This window comes from Portunus trituberculatus, chromosome 46, assembly GCF_017591435.1.
Source record: "Portunus trituberculatus isolate SZX2019 chromosome 46, ASM1759143v1, whole genome shotgun sequence".
Lineage (NCBI taxonomy): Eukaryota > Metazoa > Arthropoda > Malacostraca > Decapoda > Portunidae > Portunus > Portunus trituberculatus.
Genome location: NC_059300.1, coordinates 11,278,112 through 11,298,034, shown reverse-complemented (window position 1 = coordinate 11,298,034; position 19,923 = coordinate 11,278,112). Strand labels below are relative to the sequence as shown.

At 34.2% G+C, this 19,923-nt stretch overlaps 2 protein-coding genes across 15 annotated transcripts in view; one reads left to right on the top strand and one right to left on the bottom strand.

Annotated features, from left to right (window-relative positions):
- LOC123520285 (60S ribosomal protein L22-like) overlaps positions 1–19,923 on the top strand; it is a 40,948-nt gene that overhangs the window by 8,666 nt on the left and 12,359 nt on the right. The gene's annotated exons all lie outside the window — the stretch shown is intronic.
- The window catches only part of LOC123520286 (vesicle-associated membrane protein 2-like), a 30,131-nt gene that overhangs the window by 3,138 nt on the left and 7,070 nt on the right, over positions 1–19,923 (bottom strand). For 5 of the 13 annotated variants that reach the window (XM_045282454.1, XM_045282451.1, XM_045282453.1 and 2 more), the window contains 4 exons: positions 17,790–17,868; positions 15,079–15,158; positions 14,295–14,346; positions 5,509–5,679 (listed from right to left, as the gene is read on the bottom strand). In XM_045282454.1, coding sequence (XP_045138389.1) covers positions 5,552–5,679; positions 14,295–14,346; positions 15,079–15,158; positions 17,790–17,868 — 339 coding nt within the window. In that variant the 3' untranslated portion in view covers positions 5,509–5,551. Of the gene's footprint in view, positions 1–5,508; positions 5,680–6,544; positions 6,575–6,905; positions 6,978–14,294; positions 14,347–15,078; positions 15,159–17,789; positions 17,869–19,923 lie in introns of all 13 variants that reach the window. The other 8 variants (XM_045282458.1, XM_045282457.1, XM_045282461.1 and 5 more) reach the window with 5 other exon arrangements.

Here is a 19,923-nt window from a genome sequence, read left to right as displayed (position 1 = left end):
CTTAATTACTGTATTGCACTACACACACACATACACACACACGATATTATCTCCTCCACATCATAAACGCCAAAACACAAAACTGACTCACTTGTTACTTTAAATAAATGTAACAGCCTCCAGCCCTGACACACATTGATATCTTATTCAGAAAAATTCTATATATCTGAACTCTTCAATTATTCAAATTCATAGAAAACTATCTTATAAATGACTCAACATGTATGAATGCATTCACACACACACACACACACACACACACACACACACACACACACACACACACACACACGCACGCAACTAACAAAATTTTGATTTTAAAATTCAATACAGCAGAGAGAGAGAGAGAGAGAGAGAGAGAGAGAGAGAGAGAGAGAGAGAGAGAGAGAGAGAGAGAGAGAGAGAGAGAGAGAGAGAGAGAGAGAGAGAGAGAGAGAGAGAGAGAGAGAGAGAGAGAGAGAGAGAGAGCAGTCAAACATAGCTACAGCAAAATAGATGGAGACCTCTCTATAAAACTTCATACAAGACCATAATATTTGTATCCATTGTATGTATCATATACTGCTGTATTGGACAGTATTTACTGATGACATTTTATACTGCTGCAATTCAGTAAACAGCTGACTTCTTAGTGTTTCTATAGCACTCATACAGCAAAATTTATTTCAGGTTGATTAACATTCAAGGATATCAATTTTGAGGCAACAAAGTTAAGTTTAGGTACAGTTTCAGAAGCATTGAGGAATGTCTTCCACTTATCTTTTGTTATTCACTTATTCATCTTTTTCATATTCAGGTCTGATGAATTCTTGCAACCTGAGATACTCTCTTTTGTTGCAGAAGATGAAGGTGTATGAAAGACCACCAGAAACTTGCAAGTCAAAGTCATGTGCCTGTTTGCTGTCCCTGCACAGTACTACTTGCATTGATCTGTTGTGTATTCTAGTGGTCAAAAGTGAACTTATCAACACTTTATTTTGCAAAATGTTGCACAATATATTGCAGAATCTTGTATGAATATACATGGCATTTTGTTTCTGGTATGTTATTTAGTGACGTGCAACACCACAAACGCATTGCTGGCTTTGAATGGTATCAGACAAGTACATAGTACAAGCACATGTTTCAATTTTAATGTTTCAATATGAAATTTGTGTATTTATAATACATGACCATGAAACACCCTATACTGAGATAGATAAAATGAAAATTAATTTACAAAGATCCAAAATCTTGTCACTTGGGAATGGACCATTTTACAACTCCCTTGTATGAGTGTTAAAGTGTTATAGAACAATGAATAGTAAAGCAGTTAATGGATCTCAGCAGTACTTGCCTACATTCTAGACATCAACATAAAGAAATGTTGATAATATTATGCAGAAAAAGAAAAAATAATGATAAAAAATAAAGAAAACTTCATACAAATTTCATAGAGAGGTCCACTCCAGTTTTAATACCTGTCAACTACAATTGAACTTACTTGCTACACTCACCTTTCACATTCTTCAAGCAACTGTTCATTATTAGTTAGTGATTACTGAATCATTTTGTTAACATTCAGTTCAATTTGTATAACACTGCAACTTTGCAGTAAGTATACAAAAGAGATGAACTAACATCATCATATGATTCACGTAAGTGATCCACAGTTTGAAGCATAAATACAACATAATGGATTTATATACTGTATCAATCAATAAAACTAATAATCTATATTTTAATGAATACAGCAGAATTTGTATTTACTGATTATACTATACGTATATGCTAAGAATATCAACCTTAGATGCAACACTTCATTGTTTACTATGTATTTTGTTGATTAATTATTCCTAGGTAATTTGGTGAATTTTGTTTACTTTAAAAGAGGTTCTAATGGTCACGTCAAAGTACCTCATGAGCCATTGTTGGCTTGTGGGATCATTAACAAGTATACAGGATTTGACTTCTCTCATCATAAAAAATTAATTATTTTCCAATAGGGGCACTTTTTTCTCATCTGTTGCAAAATTTACTCTTAAACATATTCTCTGCATATTTGTCAGAAGCTGTGTGTGTGTGTGTGTGTGTGTGTGTGTGTGTGTGTGAGAGAGAGAGAGAGAGAGAGAGAGAGAGAGAGAGAGAGAGAGAGAGAGAGAGAGAGAGAGAGAGAGAGAGAGAGAGAGAGAGAGAGAGAGAGAGAGAGAGAGAGAGAGAGAGAGAGAGAGAGAGAGAGAGAGAGAGAGAGAGAGAGAGAGAGAGAGAGAGAGAGAGAGAGAGCATAGTGGTGGTGTTCTGTTTACCTGGCGAAGAAGTGACAAGTAGGAATTAAATAATGAGAGTGTACTTGATGAGAGAGTAACACCATTCTTGAATGAGTGGAAAAGTGACTAGAAACACACTGATGACTAGTGATGGTGAAGAGAAGTGGAGGAGAGAATTAGTGTTCAGAAACAAAGTTATGACACCAAACCATAACTCTTGAGTAAATTAAGAACAATTTGAAGAAAAATAAGCAAGAGTTAAATTGAGAACAATGGAAAAATTAAATGGGTAAAAAATGAAGCTTTAGTGAATATTTGTCTGGAATGATCAATGAAGATGAATAGATTATACATTTAAATTATGATAGAAAGATCTTCCTAATGGATGTCAACTTAAAAACCAGAAGGCATCAGCAGAGAGGAAGACATTACTTATGTAATGTAGATTGATCCAGCTGCATGAATAGAAGTACTGATATGAAACATGTTGAAGATTAAAGGTGGGATGAAAACAAAGCATCCCCAAGGTGGAAACTAAATTATGAACATAAGAACAATTAGTAGAACATTAATTGCCTAATTCAAATCCTGAAGTCAGCTATACGAGTATGCACTACCTGAAATGGATTAGAGGAGGAAATAATAGAAGTGAATTGTGTACATTCACTGAAGGAAAAAATGGATAAATACAATATTACAAGATAGGACTACACAAGTATAACTCAATCCTTGTGTACATACTAAAACTAGGTGTGGGTGACCACACCTACACGCACACATACCCACACTCACTCACTCACACACATACACAATAAACAAAAAGACAAATCAATCAAAAGAAGTAAATTAATAGAATGATATTACAGCAGCACAACAGCAAGGTCATGTCTGTTAAGGTTAATGAGAAGCTGCTGATAGAACTTAACACATTTTGACACTCTGAGCATTCTGTCAGAAGACCATCTAACTCACACATACATACACACACACACACACACACACACACACACACACACACACACACACACACACTTTAAACATAAACTTGAATGAAAATAAAAACATAACTATCAAAATCATAATCCCAATATCATAAAGGATTAAAATACATGTAGAATTTAATGAATATTTAAACACAGTGAAAAGAAGTTTAACGATAAAAAAAAGAAGTTCAGTATCCTTGTAGTCGATTTAAATAAAGTTCATAAGAAGGTACTTAAACATTGTATGGAAAACTCTTGATGTGTATCAATTACATTATGACTGTTAAAACAAAATCCTCAAATTTGTTAAATAACCCAGAAAAATGTAATGTAACAGCAATAAAAAATAAAAATACAATAAATAAATAAGTAAATAAATAAAAGAAACTGATAAAATAAAACCAATTTAAATTGCAATTACAAAATAAGTAATTGTAATTTAACACTAATAGTATCAATCATGCAAATATCATGCATAATTCTGAAACAATGGGTGTAAATAATGACTAAATTAAGTGCAAAAAAGAGAAAAAAGTGGCAGTTCAAAGAGTCAAGATTTAAAACATAATTTCACCTTCGTATAAAAAAAAAAAAAAAAAAAAAAAAAAAAAAAAAAAGCCTTCATGTTTGAATCAACAAGGACTGTGCTTATAAAACATTTCTCATCTACTCAAATGTACTAAATGCATAGAATAAGAAATCTGATTAACTTTATCACAAAAAATAGTAATACAGTTAAATCAATAATCTAAGGTGCTGAGAAACTGGTTTTTCAGATAAGGTAAAATATTAAATTCAGTTTTTGTCATGATCAAATTTTCTGATATTAAAGTGAAATCATCATTACTGAATACATGAATTTAGAATGATTTCATACAAGTTTATTAACAAAAAACTTAGGACTGTTGTTTCACACGAAGGAAACAATTTATTTGTAAGCTTCCTTCTAAATTACACAACAATCCCAAGTCCAATATACGGCAGGTGCAACACTGCAATATTCTTTTGAAGCATTTCATCTTACAAACTGATCAATAAATTATCATTACACAAACACATATATATATATATATATATATATATATATATATATATATATATATATATATATATATATATATATATATATATATATATATATATATATATATATATATATATATACTGTGTGTGTGTGTGTGTGTGTGTGTGTGTGTGTGTATATATATATATATATATATATATATATATATATATATATATATATATATATATATATATATATATATATATATATATATATATATATATATATATATATATATATATATATATATATATATATATATATATATATATATATATATATATATATACACACACACACACACACACATATAGTATATATATATATATATATATATATATATATATATATATATATATATATATATATATATATATATATATATATATATAGACACTCATATGCTAAAATGAGCAAGCAGTCCCTCATTAAGCATTGTGGATAGCAAAGCTCAAATTTATCATGTGTAAAGTCTGATACTGTAAAATGTCAGCCAATTACTATGGACTCAATATGTTTTGGAGATGAAGCTTTATCACCACTACATAAAATACAAAGAGCGCAGCTATTTCTGTTGGAAATGTAATTCCACTGACTGATGAAGCATTGTTTGCCATTTCCTAGAATATATTTCAGAAAAATACTCTACAAAACAGACTACTCACCTCAACATTCAAAATAAATTCTACAACTTGCATTGATCAAAGTATCAATTACATGTAAGTGCAATGAAACCGAAGATTGAAGTGTTCTAAGTGAGAATGATACATGAACTGTGCATGAAATGCATGACAAGGTGCAGACAGCATTCACTGATGGCAATGACATGCAGGCATTCACAATTAAGGCTGGCACCAGTGTCTCTCATGTAGGGCCCAAGACCTGACTTTTCTCATAAATGCAACATCCAACTTCATGAAAGAAGTTAATCACCTCACATAAAATTGTAAACAATGTAAGCACTATTAGAAAAGTCAGGCTATTTGAGAATGAATCATTCCTCAAAAACTGAGGTAACCAGGCAACCACTCAACCTCCTCCAAAAACTAAATACTATCCCTAATGTGTTAATGGCAACTGCATGTGCCTCAAACTCTGCATTCTGTGTCTCTAATGGAGGCACTTTTGCATTCATTCTGAAGTATAAATGTTCACAAAAAGAGTGTAAACTGTGTCCCAGTGGACCATTCTCGTGAACTGTAGATCTCGTTACCTCACAGTAGGTGAGAGAAGAGAGGTGATTCACTACACCTCGACTAAGCCAAGCTTGACTGCAAAGAGGTATGGGCGTTATTCATCATGTTGGGAGGTGGGCTGAGTTGAGCGTTAGTGTTGGTAGTTACATTGTCCGTCTTGTTTTCACTTCCCTTAGGAATGTAGGGCCCTTTGCACCGTAAAGAAGGCAAGAAAGGAAAAGTAGTGTAAATTTTCATCAGTTCTAAAGACATGCTAAAACTTGAAGAAGGGAGACAGGTACACAACGCTGAGACGATGACGCAGTTCTTGTTGGAGAGAGAGAGAGAGAGAGAGAGAGAGAGAGAGAGAGAGAGAGAGAGAGAGAGAGAGAGAGAGAGAGAGAGAGAGAGAGAGAGAGAGAGAGAGAGAGAGAGAGAGAGAGAGAGAGAGAGAGAGAGTCAAGCCCACCTGTGTTGCGACAAGGACGGCAAGATGCCACAATATAGAGGCTTGACTCAGGGTTAGATTAGTTAATATTAGAACCATGAAATGAGTTATTTGTAGATTGTAGAAGTAATCAGCCAGCCTTCACCAAATGTACAGATTCTGTAGTGACTGCACATGCACGTCGGGTCAGCCATTATGAACCTTACTGTATAAAATATAAGGCTCAAAACTGCTGTACCTTTTTAGATGAAAAGTGAGTGCCCTACACTAACAGACACCTGGAAGGGAGCTGTAGTTCATGGGTTACAAGAAACAAAACCAAAGTCTACGGGATTTCTCAATACAAACTAAACTAAATGCTATGGGGTGAAATACCTTGGAAGATTGATCGATTTATCTTACAGATTGTACTCAAGACTACAGGTACATGACTGTGATTTAAAATGCAATACAGATGCAGTCAATCGTATTTTGCAGCTTATTAAGAAATTTACCACTATAAAATGAACCAATATATTTTGTTACCCATAAACTGTAGCTTTCACAAGTGCTGCTACTGCCAACATACGACTACACCCGAGCTACAACCACCAACACCAATAATCACCAGAGGCACCATCCCTCACCTTCATGGAGTTTACAGTCCAATTAAATGCCTGTGAGTAAGTAAGAAAAAAAAAATAAATCATCCTCAACCAACTACGAGAATATAAACACCTTCAATTTAACATATCATACAAACTTACCAGTGTATATACAACGGTCTTAATTCAAGATATTAATACTAGTCATGATATGTAAAAATGACCATGTAGTTGTTTGATAAAATTACAAAGAACCTATATATTGTATAATGTGAAATACTCCATGAAGGAAGAGTGTGTCTATGTGAGCAACAGTTAGTACAAACGTTGGTACAAACATGGATACAAACGCTTAGACATGTCAATACACACTAGGGCACCATACATCCAAACAGAGCCTGACCTTGATCATTTTTTGTTTCAAGAGCGCACATACAGAAGACATTGATACACACGGCGATTTACATGAAGTAAACTATAAGAGAAAAACTTGAGATTAGACTTCATCATGTTGTATGAAATTAAAAATTTCACTGAAATAAGGATAACAAATCCATAAAGAAAAACTGTCAACACCAACACTATTATGAAGCTGATACAAGCAGTCATATCCTCACACAATTTCTGCCAATCAGTGCTTGTGGACTGGAGTAATTTTTGTTCAAGAATTATCAATAATCAGTGGTGCGTTTGTTCCCTAAATGCAATGACGTACATGTGCAACTATATAATATGAAACACACCAATGCGCATGACTGTAGTTTTACTAGTGGAAAAGAACACTACAGGAGATGAGTATTTTTAAAGAATGAAATTATGCATATTGATCTTCCTGGTGAGATGGAACTGATTGAATGCATACACACATGTTACAATTATGTCTGCCATTTGGTGCTCAATGTTCCTGTTGTTATATATCAGAAAATATCCTGTACAGCTGCTTAACAAAGTAATGTGCTGCACATCTGGCAATCTATTGAAGGAACAGGCATTTGAATTAGGTTACTGAGGAATTTTTGTTTGACATTTGTCTGTTATACTTTAAACATTTTATGAAATATCTTTTAATTTATGGGCAACAATTTCAACTGATGGAAGCAAATGTGATATTATAAATCAACATAAAAAGGCAAGAAACTTGGCAAAGATGAATAAATATATTTGCAAAGCAGAGTGGCCAAAGAAAGGAATACAACAAACTCGGTATATATTGATTTTTTTTCAAACTCCGTTCTTTTTGCTTAGATCCTTTGAAATATGAAACGTTTCTGCATTTCATTCAAGCATGCAGAACTCCTTGGAACACAAAATCTGTTCTGAAATGGTTTCAAAATTGGCAAGTGGACTTCACTAAGGACTGGCCATTCAACTCCCCTTAGCTAAAGCCCACTGAAAATATTTGGCCTTCCATGGAAAGACATTTATTTACAGGGGAAGGCAATATCACACCCCAAGGCTGAAGGCAAGTCATGGAGGAGTGAACTTTAAATATACATATATGAAGGAAAACCAACTATATATATATATATATATATATATATATATATATATATATATATATATATATATATATATATATATATATATATATTTTTTTTTTTTTTATTACCACCAGAGTTGTTTTGTTTAAATTTGAAGTAGTGGCAAACATAATTTTAACAGGAAGTGTGTGTGATCTCTTGCCTGACACATGTTCAGTGAGAACAAAACCTAAAGATACACAGATGACTGGCCTCTCCAAACTTTCTTCAATATGACAATGTTTTGCATCTACATGGATTGGTGTTATCTACTGTTCCCAAGTAAGGTTCTCTGACCATCTAAAATTTGCCCAATACTTTTATGCAAATAATTAAGTAATGTAAAGAATTTTAAGACAGTATTTCAAGTGACAAAAAGATATAACAATGAAAAGCTTAAATCAATCAAAACATTTCATCAAGTTCAACACTTGAATTTGAATAATGTTTATATTTGCAGCATCAATACCTTACCATCTCACCTGCACTTTATAGATTTTATGGAGAGAGAGAGAGAGAGAGAGAGAGAGAGAGAGAGAGAGAGAGAGAGAGAGAGAGAGAGAGAGAGAGAGAGAGAGAGAGAGAGAGAGAGAGAGAGAGAGAGACCAATTCTCTAATCCTATAGAGATGCAAGAAAAATGACCTAAAAAATGCACACATGCCAATATTCTGTGGTTCATGTCCTTTATCAATCTTGTCTTGACATCATGAATTGCTCATCAACATCTTTCATATACTGTATATGCCAGACTATAAGACGACTCTGTATATACGACAACCCCCTTAATGGTGGACGGTGCATCACTGATGAGCAACAACATGAAGGGCTTATGTGGTAGTTGGTTCCCTCACTAAGTACTTTAGTATCAAGGCATAATTCACTATCTCTGTTCGGTACAGTTCCAAGTGTTTCTGGACTCCGAAATGGCAGGAACATGCATTACTTTCTTTTCTTGACTGCAGTACTAATTGCCAGTATTTATCAATGCCATGGTTTTTGATAGCCTAATCGGCAACTGATGATTATTATTATAACATGGTTGGGTGTGCCAACACACATGACGCAGTAAGAAAACATTTGACATCCGTAGAGAGAGTTCAGCCTCATGGAGCCAATAAATCGTGTACATGCATGCTTTTATATATATATATATATATATATATATATATATATATATATATATATATATATATATATATATATATATATATATATATATATATATATATATATATATATATATATATATATATATATATATATATATATATATATATATATATATATATATATATATATATATATATATATATATATATATATATATATATATATATACATATGTGTGTGTGGTTGCATAATTAATTCCAAGGTACTGTGGCACTTAATGTTAAAAGGTTAAAGGGTTGTGTTATATTCTTCATATATAAGATGACTCCTTGATTTAGGAGCCTAAAAAACAAACAAACTTGGTCTTATAGTCCGGCATATATGATATTGGGATACACTATACTGTTATGGTGTTCATGCTTAGATCATCATAAGTAGCATATCATCATTTGTTAGTTCAGGCTGGAGTTTAAATCCATGCATATCCCTTCTAGGATTTGAGAAAACCCTGAAGCTGACAAAGATTAGGTTGGCCTGAACTACCTCCTCTATGGCAACTGTTGTACAGCCTTTACCGGTTACCCAATCCTACTAGAAAACACAGGCATTCATGCATGCGCTACTATAGTACTAGTAACAACCTCACAAGTTAAAAAATCATGTTAAGGACATGATTCACAATGAAAATGCCTGAACACTTATCAATGCTCTTAGCTTTGGAGGTAGGGAAGCCTACTTTATGCAATGACTGTGTGAATGAAAGAGGTCATCAAAGTGAACTCTGTTGAGCCGAGAAGAAATATGGTGCGTTGGTTTCAATATGTGTTTACTGACAGAGACAATCATGTTATAAACTACTTTCTGAGGAGTAATAAATAGATATGGGTAAAATGCCGTTTCAGGTTAATTCTAAGTTGCATAAATTTGATATCTGAAATAAACTTCATATATATATATAGTATTCTCACAATAAACTAATTGTATCAACAAGTATTAAACTATTGTATATGAGGATATTTCTTGAATTTATAATAAGAACTTTTCTGGTATTATGAGTAAAAATATCTTAATAATCAATGTACCATATCATTTGACAATGAGACAATATTTTTACATAATTCCATATCCTTACCAGTCATTCCTTTAAAAAGAATCTCTATTTTTTTTCACCTCATAAGTTCAAAACTACAACTTAGTTGCTCATCTTTGTCCAATGCATGAATAAGCAAGTACATTCCCTAAGTACCTCATTAAGAGTCCTATCTTACTAACTTTAGATACTAGATAAACTTTTAACTTTCCCACTTCTTCATAATCTTGCTTGAATAAAACTTGGATTGGGAAGAAGAGAAACGGAATATTAGAAGTAATGCATTATTACTGATTAGTTATCATTGTGATACATAATCTCCTTTATGTAATAAATCAATGATTGAAATTAGAATATAGTCATTGTTTGTAATTTTGTGGACATGTGTGAGGATTTGATGCCATGAACATTCACTTTTATTACAACACACTGCTCAGTAAATAATCATGTAAGCATTAGTTGCACTGGTGCAATGATGGCTCTTATGAGATGACAGAGTTATCTTATAATCAATACCACAATGTTCTTATAGTTAGAAGAAAGTCCTATTAAACTATTACCTTTGTACTGTACCTGGTATTGTTTACAGTTTATAGTGTAAAAGTTAGCAATTCAGTGTGTGTGTGTGTGTGTGTGTGTGTGTGTGTGTGTGTGTGTGTGTGTGTGTGTGTGTGTGTGTGTGATCAGACTGAAAAGGTAAAATAGTTATCTTATGTAATTCTAGAGGTCTGAACTTTCAAAAATGGTGCAAATACACTTTAGTAACTTGACATCTTCAACACAGGATGAACTGCAAGTCAAAGCAACACATCTGACCAAATACTCAACCATAGGATATATAAAAATATAAAATATTTCTATCACATCTATTTTTCTATATGCATCATTAAAAGCTAGACAATGAATCTGAAAATAACTTGATTGTGACATCCTGAATAGATGAAGTATTGAACTGAAAATATGTTACATATCATCTACCACTACTTATGGTTTTTCTATCTTGTCAATTATTATTCCACCACATTCTTTGAAGCATTCTATCTATTAATGAACTTAAATGTATAAGGTAAAGTATACTTTGTGATTCATCTAAATTTACATCAAGTGCTACCGATCTTATATGAATATTCTGATCACCAGATAACTAGTCTAGAAACAGAAGTGTGTGTGTGTGTGTGTGTGTGTGGGTGTGTGAGTGTGAGTGTGTGTGTGTGTGTGTGTGTGTGTGTGTGTGTGTGTATAAATGGGATATTTTAAATTATGGAAACTACAGCTGAATAAAGTTCATGCAGCACTGATTATTTTAAACATACTAAGATGGATGGCAGAGGAGAGATCCAGAAGGTATGTCCAAAATGTCAAAGCAGATGAAATGCAATGTTACGCATGTGTGTGCACTTGCAAATATATACATACATACATACATGATAACATAGACATAATAGGCCCTTGAATAGCAATGGAATTTGGTGAATGGTTTAAGTTACACTGTTTGAATCCTAGTGGTTTGAAACATGTAGTGTGATAAAAAGGAAAGGTGACTTGATGGATAACCTATTCTGCATTTTACGATTGAATTGTTGGAGGCAAACAGAAATCCATACAAAATACAACTGACAATATGATTCAAACCATAACAGTTACATATGAACATAAGAAAAGAGGGAAGCTGCAAGAGGCTGCCAGGCCTACATGTGGCAGTCCCTGTTTGCTTAAGCTACCTAATTCCATCTATCATCCCCATCCATGAACTTATCTAATCTTCTTTTAAAGCTCCATATTGACTCAGCCCTGACTACATGACCACTGAGACCGTTCCACTCATCAACCACTCTGTTTAAAAACCAGTTTCTTCCCATTTCTCTCCTGAACATGAATTTTTCAAATTTAAACCCATTATTTCTGGTTCTGTCCCCTCTACTGATCCTAAGAACTTTGTTCATGTCCCCTTAGTTAAAACCCTTATACCACTTAAATACTTCTATCAGGTCTCCTATTATCCTACGTCTCTCTAAGGAATGCAGATTGAGTTTCTTCAGTCTTGCTTCGTAGGGAATCTCTCTCATCCCTTATATCTTTTTAGTCATCCTCCTTTGCACTGACTCAATGGAAGATGTATCACAACTGCAGAGGGACAGTTCCTAAGTTTTGATCAGTAGGAAATATGTATTACATGATGGGAGTTTAGTTTTCTAATAAAGAATTGAGACCAATACATAGTTGACTGTTTATATCACTCATTTGTCTCCCTCTGTTAGGCTGCACATAATAGGTGTGTGATATGCTAATTGGAATTCCTACTTTCACAATATAATCTATGTTCTCAAGAGATTCTTGGAAACATGCTCATTGCAACAAGTCTGACCTGCCTGTCGAAAAAAAAAAAAAAAAAAAAAAATCTTGTACTAGTTATGAAAAGAAGTATGTCAGACTTTAGGGGGCACTTTTACAATATATTATATAATCAGGGTCACTTTTACAGCATATAATATAATCTATAGCTTTATATTTATATGATTGTACACTTTGCATACTGAACTTTTGTTCTCATTTGGTTTTCTTTTCAGGCACTGATAATTTTTGAGAATCTGCTGTGTGCATGTATATGTAATTATATATATGAATATATTTTTTTGGCACACACATCCACACAAACAAATGAATAGTGAGAATGGGATGTATTTATGAATACTTGCACAGTTCTCAATCATTATTAAGTCCCTAGCACAAGGAAAAATTGTTGCTTTTGCTTGCAAACAAGGTGATCGCTCATATTTCAATAAATGTAGATATAGATAACAATGAAACTAAATGGGTTACATGAATTGAACTAGGGCAGTGATTCAATTCAGAAAAAAAAAAAAAAAAATATATATATATATATATATATATATATATATATATATATATATATATATATTATATATATAATGTGAGCTTTCTACTGAAATGTAAATAACTTATCTGATTGCCAACAGTATAAGAACACAGCACTGTAAACAAAGTATTTCCAACACCAGCACCATTCCCATGGTGCTTTCAAAGTTAAATAATTATTTTTGCAAATTCTGAATAGATGTTTTCTCTTTCTCAAAAGAATTATTTTCCTTAACAAAGATTTTTACTCTCAAGATTGAAATCCCTTTTATGTACAAATGTGATTGTTGTCAATACTCATGTAACATAGGAGTTTCTTAATTTTCCTTCCCTGTATGGTATGAATTCATCTCTTACAGCCATCTCAACTGTCCATTCCCTTACTTGCCCATCCTTGCCTATTTGTCCATAAATACTCTCATGGGTCTATAAGAGAGATCACCTTCTCTCTCTTTATTTCTCTCATTGATCCGAGTCCCAGCCTTCAGATCCCCTTTTACCTCTTGTTTGTATCATACAAGTAATAACTTATCTTATATTCACAATAATTAGTTTCTTACTTTTCATGCGTGTATAAAGTCACACATGAAACTTGAGTTAATGAAATACAAAAGATGTAACCCATGGTGACATTATAGTTATTAAATACTCAGGTGCTGTTTTATCAAAGACCGTAATGAAGAGATTCAGAAACCATTAAGGTTTTCCATGATTCTAATGCCAACTAATCACAGATTTCATGTTTAGGATATTTTAGTACATAAAAGGAACTTGAAAGTAGAATGACACACAAGATCAATTTCTTGGTGGATATGCAAGTTAATTTTTAATAATATATTTGAAACATGACAGTGAAGGTCACACATTTTTTCAATAATATGGAGCCATATTTTAATCACACTGTTATTAGATATGAATGAAACACACATGGTGCAAATGAAAGAAAGTATGAAATACATTTTATTACCTCAACATTCTATCCAGATAGCACTAATTCACTGAAATGTAACATAATTATGGCATGCATAATTAAAACTGAAATGGAATGGAAAGAGGCCAAGTAATTAAGGATTATTTCTTAATGGGTATTTATGAATGATTTAACCAACCGTCACCTTCTCAAACAGCTTCCTCTCCTGACTCACTACCAAGCTAAACATAAAACCAACTTTGTTAATCAGTAGGATTACTTACCAACAATGATGATGAGGACAATGACACCGATGACACCCATGATGATCATCATCTGAAATGACACAGTGGCTTACAATCACACATCATACCATACACTTTATTAATATGAACACTATAAGGTTAATCAATGAAAGGAAATGTAGAATTTTAAAGTAACAAGACAAAATATTCACTTCAGTTGTGACCTAAAGTATACAAAAATTCTCTTTTTGGTACAATAAGTTTTGAGTGAAAATTTCATTAGCTTAAAATACCGTAGTTAACACTGAAGGCTACTTAAATAACAAAATTGAGAATTCATGGATTATACATTTCTACCTTGATAGATGCAACTGTTTTTTTTCCTGAAGAAGGTAGGGAATAAAAAAATTATCAGCACTCAGTAGGAGGGATGTTATGATGGGTATTGCCAATGAGCATGTAGCCATCCTTGAGAATAACCCAATCATATTCGAATCATGGAGTATGCAGCTAAAAAAAATGAGTCATGTTTGATAATGCTAGCTTTAAAGTATATATTTATGTTTAATTTAGCAAAACTGCAAGACTTGATAACTTCGTTTCTATCTAACTTCTGATATTCACTCTTTTCGAAGTCTGTCTTTCAGACTTTGTCCTGTTGACATACCTGATGATAAAAGTAGGTGACAGTGTTTTAAATAAAACAATCTCTTTGGAATATCCAGCTATTTCTACTTGTATGTTGATTCTCTATAAATGAATAAAAGAAAAGAAAAAAAAAACCTGTCTTGATTTGACAAAAAAAAAACAAAAAAAAACTTACCTTTAGGTTCTTCCACCACATTTTCCTCTTTAGTTTGCCAGCCTGTTGTTCAAACTGTGAAGCTCCTTGTTGGAGGGCATCTGTAATGCATACCCAAGTTAGCACAACCCACATCACCATCACTCTACTAAATGCTTTCTTTCCCACAACTCTTTTTTAACTCTCAGTTCAAACATATAGCTCAAGATAAGCTTACTTTCTGTGTGACAATCAAAAGGCACAATAAGTTCAATAAAAACACTTGGGCAAAATAACAGAGATTATTGTTCTATGTGAACTACAAAACAGTCATTCTGCAAACTATGCCCATCATATACAAAAAGCACACATAAAATTACACTAATTCTGTTCTACTCTGGAGAGAGAGAGAGAGAGAGAGAGAGAGAGAGAGAGAGAGAGAGAGAGAGAGAGAGAGAGAGAGAGAGAGAGAGAGAGAGAGAGAGAGAGGCAAAATGAAGTCATCAGTGCAAATAGTAATAGAAAATTGACACAGGTTCCAACATCTATGAGAAAAACAACTTAACATCTAAAACACAACATAACATTAAACACAACTTAACTACTAAAACACAACAACATTTAACACATAACATGGGGGAAGAATATTACATAAATAAATCATTAAAGGTTACAGAGCATTCCACAGACAAGCACAAGTGAAAATAACAAACATGCAAATAGGTAAGTGTTTTGACTTTCTAGATACCAGGCTCCAGACAAAAGCAACATATGCAGTGCTTACTATTACTGTATCCTACTGGTGACAACTAATATTCCCTTCTTATTGAAAATGTTAATTCAGTCTTCTACATAAACATGATTTATTTTACAATCACCAGTGATGTGCACACACACACACACACACACACACACACACACACACACACACACACACCCGGTAGCTCAGTGGTTAGAGCGCTGGCTTCACAAGCCAGAGGACCGGGGTTCGATTCCCCGGCCGGGTGGAGATATTTGGGTGTGTCTCCTTTCACGTGTAGTCCCTGTTCACCTAGCAGTGAGTAGGTACGGGATGTAAATCGAGGAGTTGTGACCTTGTTGTCCCGGTGTGTGGTGTGTGCCTGATCTCAGGCCTATCTGAAGATCGGAAATAATGAGCTCTGAGCTCGTTCCGTAGGGTAACGTCTGGCTGTCTTGTCAGAGAGACTGCAGCAGATCAAACAGTGAAACACACACACACACACACACACACAAATACAAACAAAGAAGGAAAGAAACAAACACACACACATCTAAAAGTGACATTTTTGAACAACACAAATCTATGAATGAACTAATGAGAATTCAAGATAAATTTCCATTATATGACAGAGAACATGTGGTAATGGTAGACTCCTTAAATGAAAGTGAAGAACACTGAAATATGACTAAATACAGAAGAAACACTGAAGTAACTACAAGATTTCTTGTCCTTTGTCCTATTTGTGCTCTGAGGGAAGATCTCTTAAGTCAAAGTCAATATGAAAAGATAAAACAAATGGGATTCAAAAATTCAGATTGAGCAGGTTGGGTTTAGTCACATATCCTTTTTCTACAATTTTGTAAGATTGAATCAAGCAACTGTTATCCTGTCAGTCATGTTTATAATGCCTGGGTCTTTATGTATCTTGCTTGTGTGTTTATGTAAAATGCCCTTAAGGGGTATCACACTAGCCTGTGATACGGGATACACGAATCATGGTTCTTGGTGTGAAACTAGGAACATTATCACACACAAGTTGCCCGTGTTCTTGCTATGCTAAGCAAATGGCCAAGCAACCAAGACCAAGCCTAATCAAAACAAACCAGTACAAAACTATGCTGCTTATATTAACCAGTACAAAACTATGCCGCTTATATTATAACCTGTGCTTTGTGCTGGAATTGCATTTGCACTTCCTGTTATTGAAGAAAAGGAAGAACAAGAAACTAGAGAAGAACTAAGAGCTGCGCAAAGGCAATTTTTGGAGTTGGGGATGATTGCCATGAGCCCATGATTGATGAAATATTACCTAATATTCCAATATGAAAAATATAGGCATATTCTTTCTAGTTTGAATGATAGGGTTTTATTACATATCTTATGTTTATTTTTCTATTGGGATACCATATGGAGAACTGGAATCGATATGAAGCCATCCCAACTTTACTCCACAAATCTTGGAAAAATTCCAGCAATCTGGAGTGGATGCTCCTTGTTCTGTGTATCATAGGCCAGTGCGATACCCCCTTTAGGAATCTTCTATTCCTGTTAATTCCTTATTTATGTAAAGATCTATGAGCCATTTTGTTGGAAGACTTAATTACATTGCTCTAGACAAGCAATTCACTTTGCATTTGTATATAAGTCACATACACATCATTTGTACCATAACATTTGCTCAAATCTGAACTTTGTAATCTTTGGAAAGTAAAACACACATGCATGAACACACTGATACTTTAGGGTAAAACTGTCTCACACTTCATAGCAGTCCACAAACTACTGCAAGTTCCATCACATGCAATTCATTCTTAGCAAATACATATTAGTGACATACTTGTTATGATTATTTGTATATATACAGAAAGAAATAAAACAACAAATTTAAATGTGTGCATGCAAGTACATGACTGATAAAGCCTCAGTGTGTCTACCAAGTACAGAATCAAGCAGAAAGACTAAGTATTAAGACTGGTTCTACTTGGTGTGGTTACGTAATGGACGTGTGTACCTGCACGGTCATCCAGCTCTGAAAGTTTCTGATCTCTTTCCAGGACCTTTTCCACGTTTGTCCGCATGATGTCCACAACCTAGAGTTCGAGAATTACCATGCAAAATAGTAGTATGAATGATTATACAATAGAGAAAGTTACAACAAACCTACCACAGCTAATGAAGCTAAAAACTAAAAAATTTTGGGAATGGCAATGATGTGTGAGTTTACCAGAGGTCATGTACGAATATTGAACGCAAAAACCCACCTCATATCTTGTCTGCTTTATACATAATCTTATCTTATTTAGTATTCGATAAAGTATTTACAAAACAGTTTAAAACAAAAGCTTTTCCTACAAATTTTTTGAAAATTCCTTGATCATTAAGGTTTAAATAAAAGTAATTAAATGAATTGAGAGATAGATTTATCACTACGCTACCAGTGCTGTAGCCAACCCTGCTCAGTCCGGGGTGGCAGCTGGAAAGTTAAATAAGCCAGCCTTTGAGTTTGTCAAAGTACTTTCTTATACAGTGGTATCATGGCATATGCACAAACTGGCTTAACCCCTTTCAGATGCCTTGACTTTTGCATTGACTTGTGTCTGTGAACCCAACTTGCACTTGCGCTACCAGTGATGCCACAGCATTGTGTTCCTGCCCTAAGCCTCAGTCCTGCCTAAGCTCACACACACTCTGGATGTATACTTTACATATACATACATACATATGAGCACAACAACCTTTTACTTGAATGCTGCTGCAAGACTTGAAGCAGAGACAGACAATCGGGCTGCTTCTTGACAAGTTGGCAGTTTTGGAGCAGTTCTTCTTTTGGTATACAATGTCACGGCATGTAGGGGTGAATAGCTTCAGATTTCTAATGGACATGATATATCAGCATCTGGTCATGACAATACTAAAGAAGGATTATCATGACAGGAGTAAGATTTTATAAAGGTTTTGGCCTGATCTCCCACTAAGGTCACATCCCACTTAGATCCCTTGGAATGATTAATTGACCTGTGGGTCATGCCATGCCTGATGCAGTCCTCCTCTTATTTAGGTTCTTCAGAGCTGACACGCCCCCTCCAAACCATTCAGGGGACATTGGCTAGCTGGATGAGCAACAGTAAAGAATTGTGACTGTCAGTTGGCCCTATGAGATGTTATATGATACTAAAAAATCCTGAGTGACTGTTCACAGCCACAAAATGCCTTAGAGATATAGGATTTTAAGGAGGTAGGGAAGTATGGTAACTCAGTGCTGCTGCAGCGGCAGTATGTGTGGGGTGTAGAGTATGATCACCACCACCATCCACACTTTCCTTACCTCCCTCCCTGCCTCTCACCTTCACTCACTCCCCTGCTGCTGCCACTGCTGACTGAACATTCTGCCTGACTTACTGACCTTTATGATTCATAGACCTTATACTGCTACCACTGCAACGTAGGTGATATTACAAGTTTTTTTTTTTCAGGAACAGCTTAATTTATTTCCCACTGATTTCAATAGGATATGAATGTCTGGCTTGCAATCAAATCAGGTTGTGCCTTGTGTCCTGGAACAGATTAAGGATGTAACAGCAAGGTAGAATGTCCCTCTCAATGCTATTTTGCAACAAGACAAATCTTACTGTGGCAAAAGTCAGCTTGGTTGGGTTTTCAATTGCAATAGTTGCCATTCTCCATATCAGCCTACTAAGGCTTCATGGACTCAACAGAAGACATCCAAGGAACTCTGAATAAACATCCCTCAAATCAATGAAACACTGCAAGCAAAGTGGAGAGACTAAACAAGGAAACTTGAGCCAACTCTAATCATGACTTTTTTTACAACACATGCAGAAAATTCCATGGAATATATTGAAAAAAATTATATACAGAAGGTATAACCTCCCTATCCACCAGATCAGTAGTGTACTTATTAGGTGGATTTAAGAGATAACTGAGGAAGAACAGACCATAAGTCACAACCGTTCCATCCAAATAAAGGAAGCACAGATCAGCTTGAGAACGCAGGCCATTTACAGTAATAAAATCCTTAGTTCCCAATATTTTTGCAATACTCACATTTGCCTATTGCTTTGCTGTACATTGGGCACACACTATTTCACGTTTGGTGATGAAGCATCTTTTAAGAGTGTTTTAGT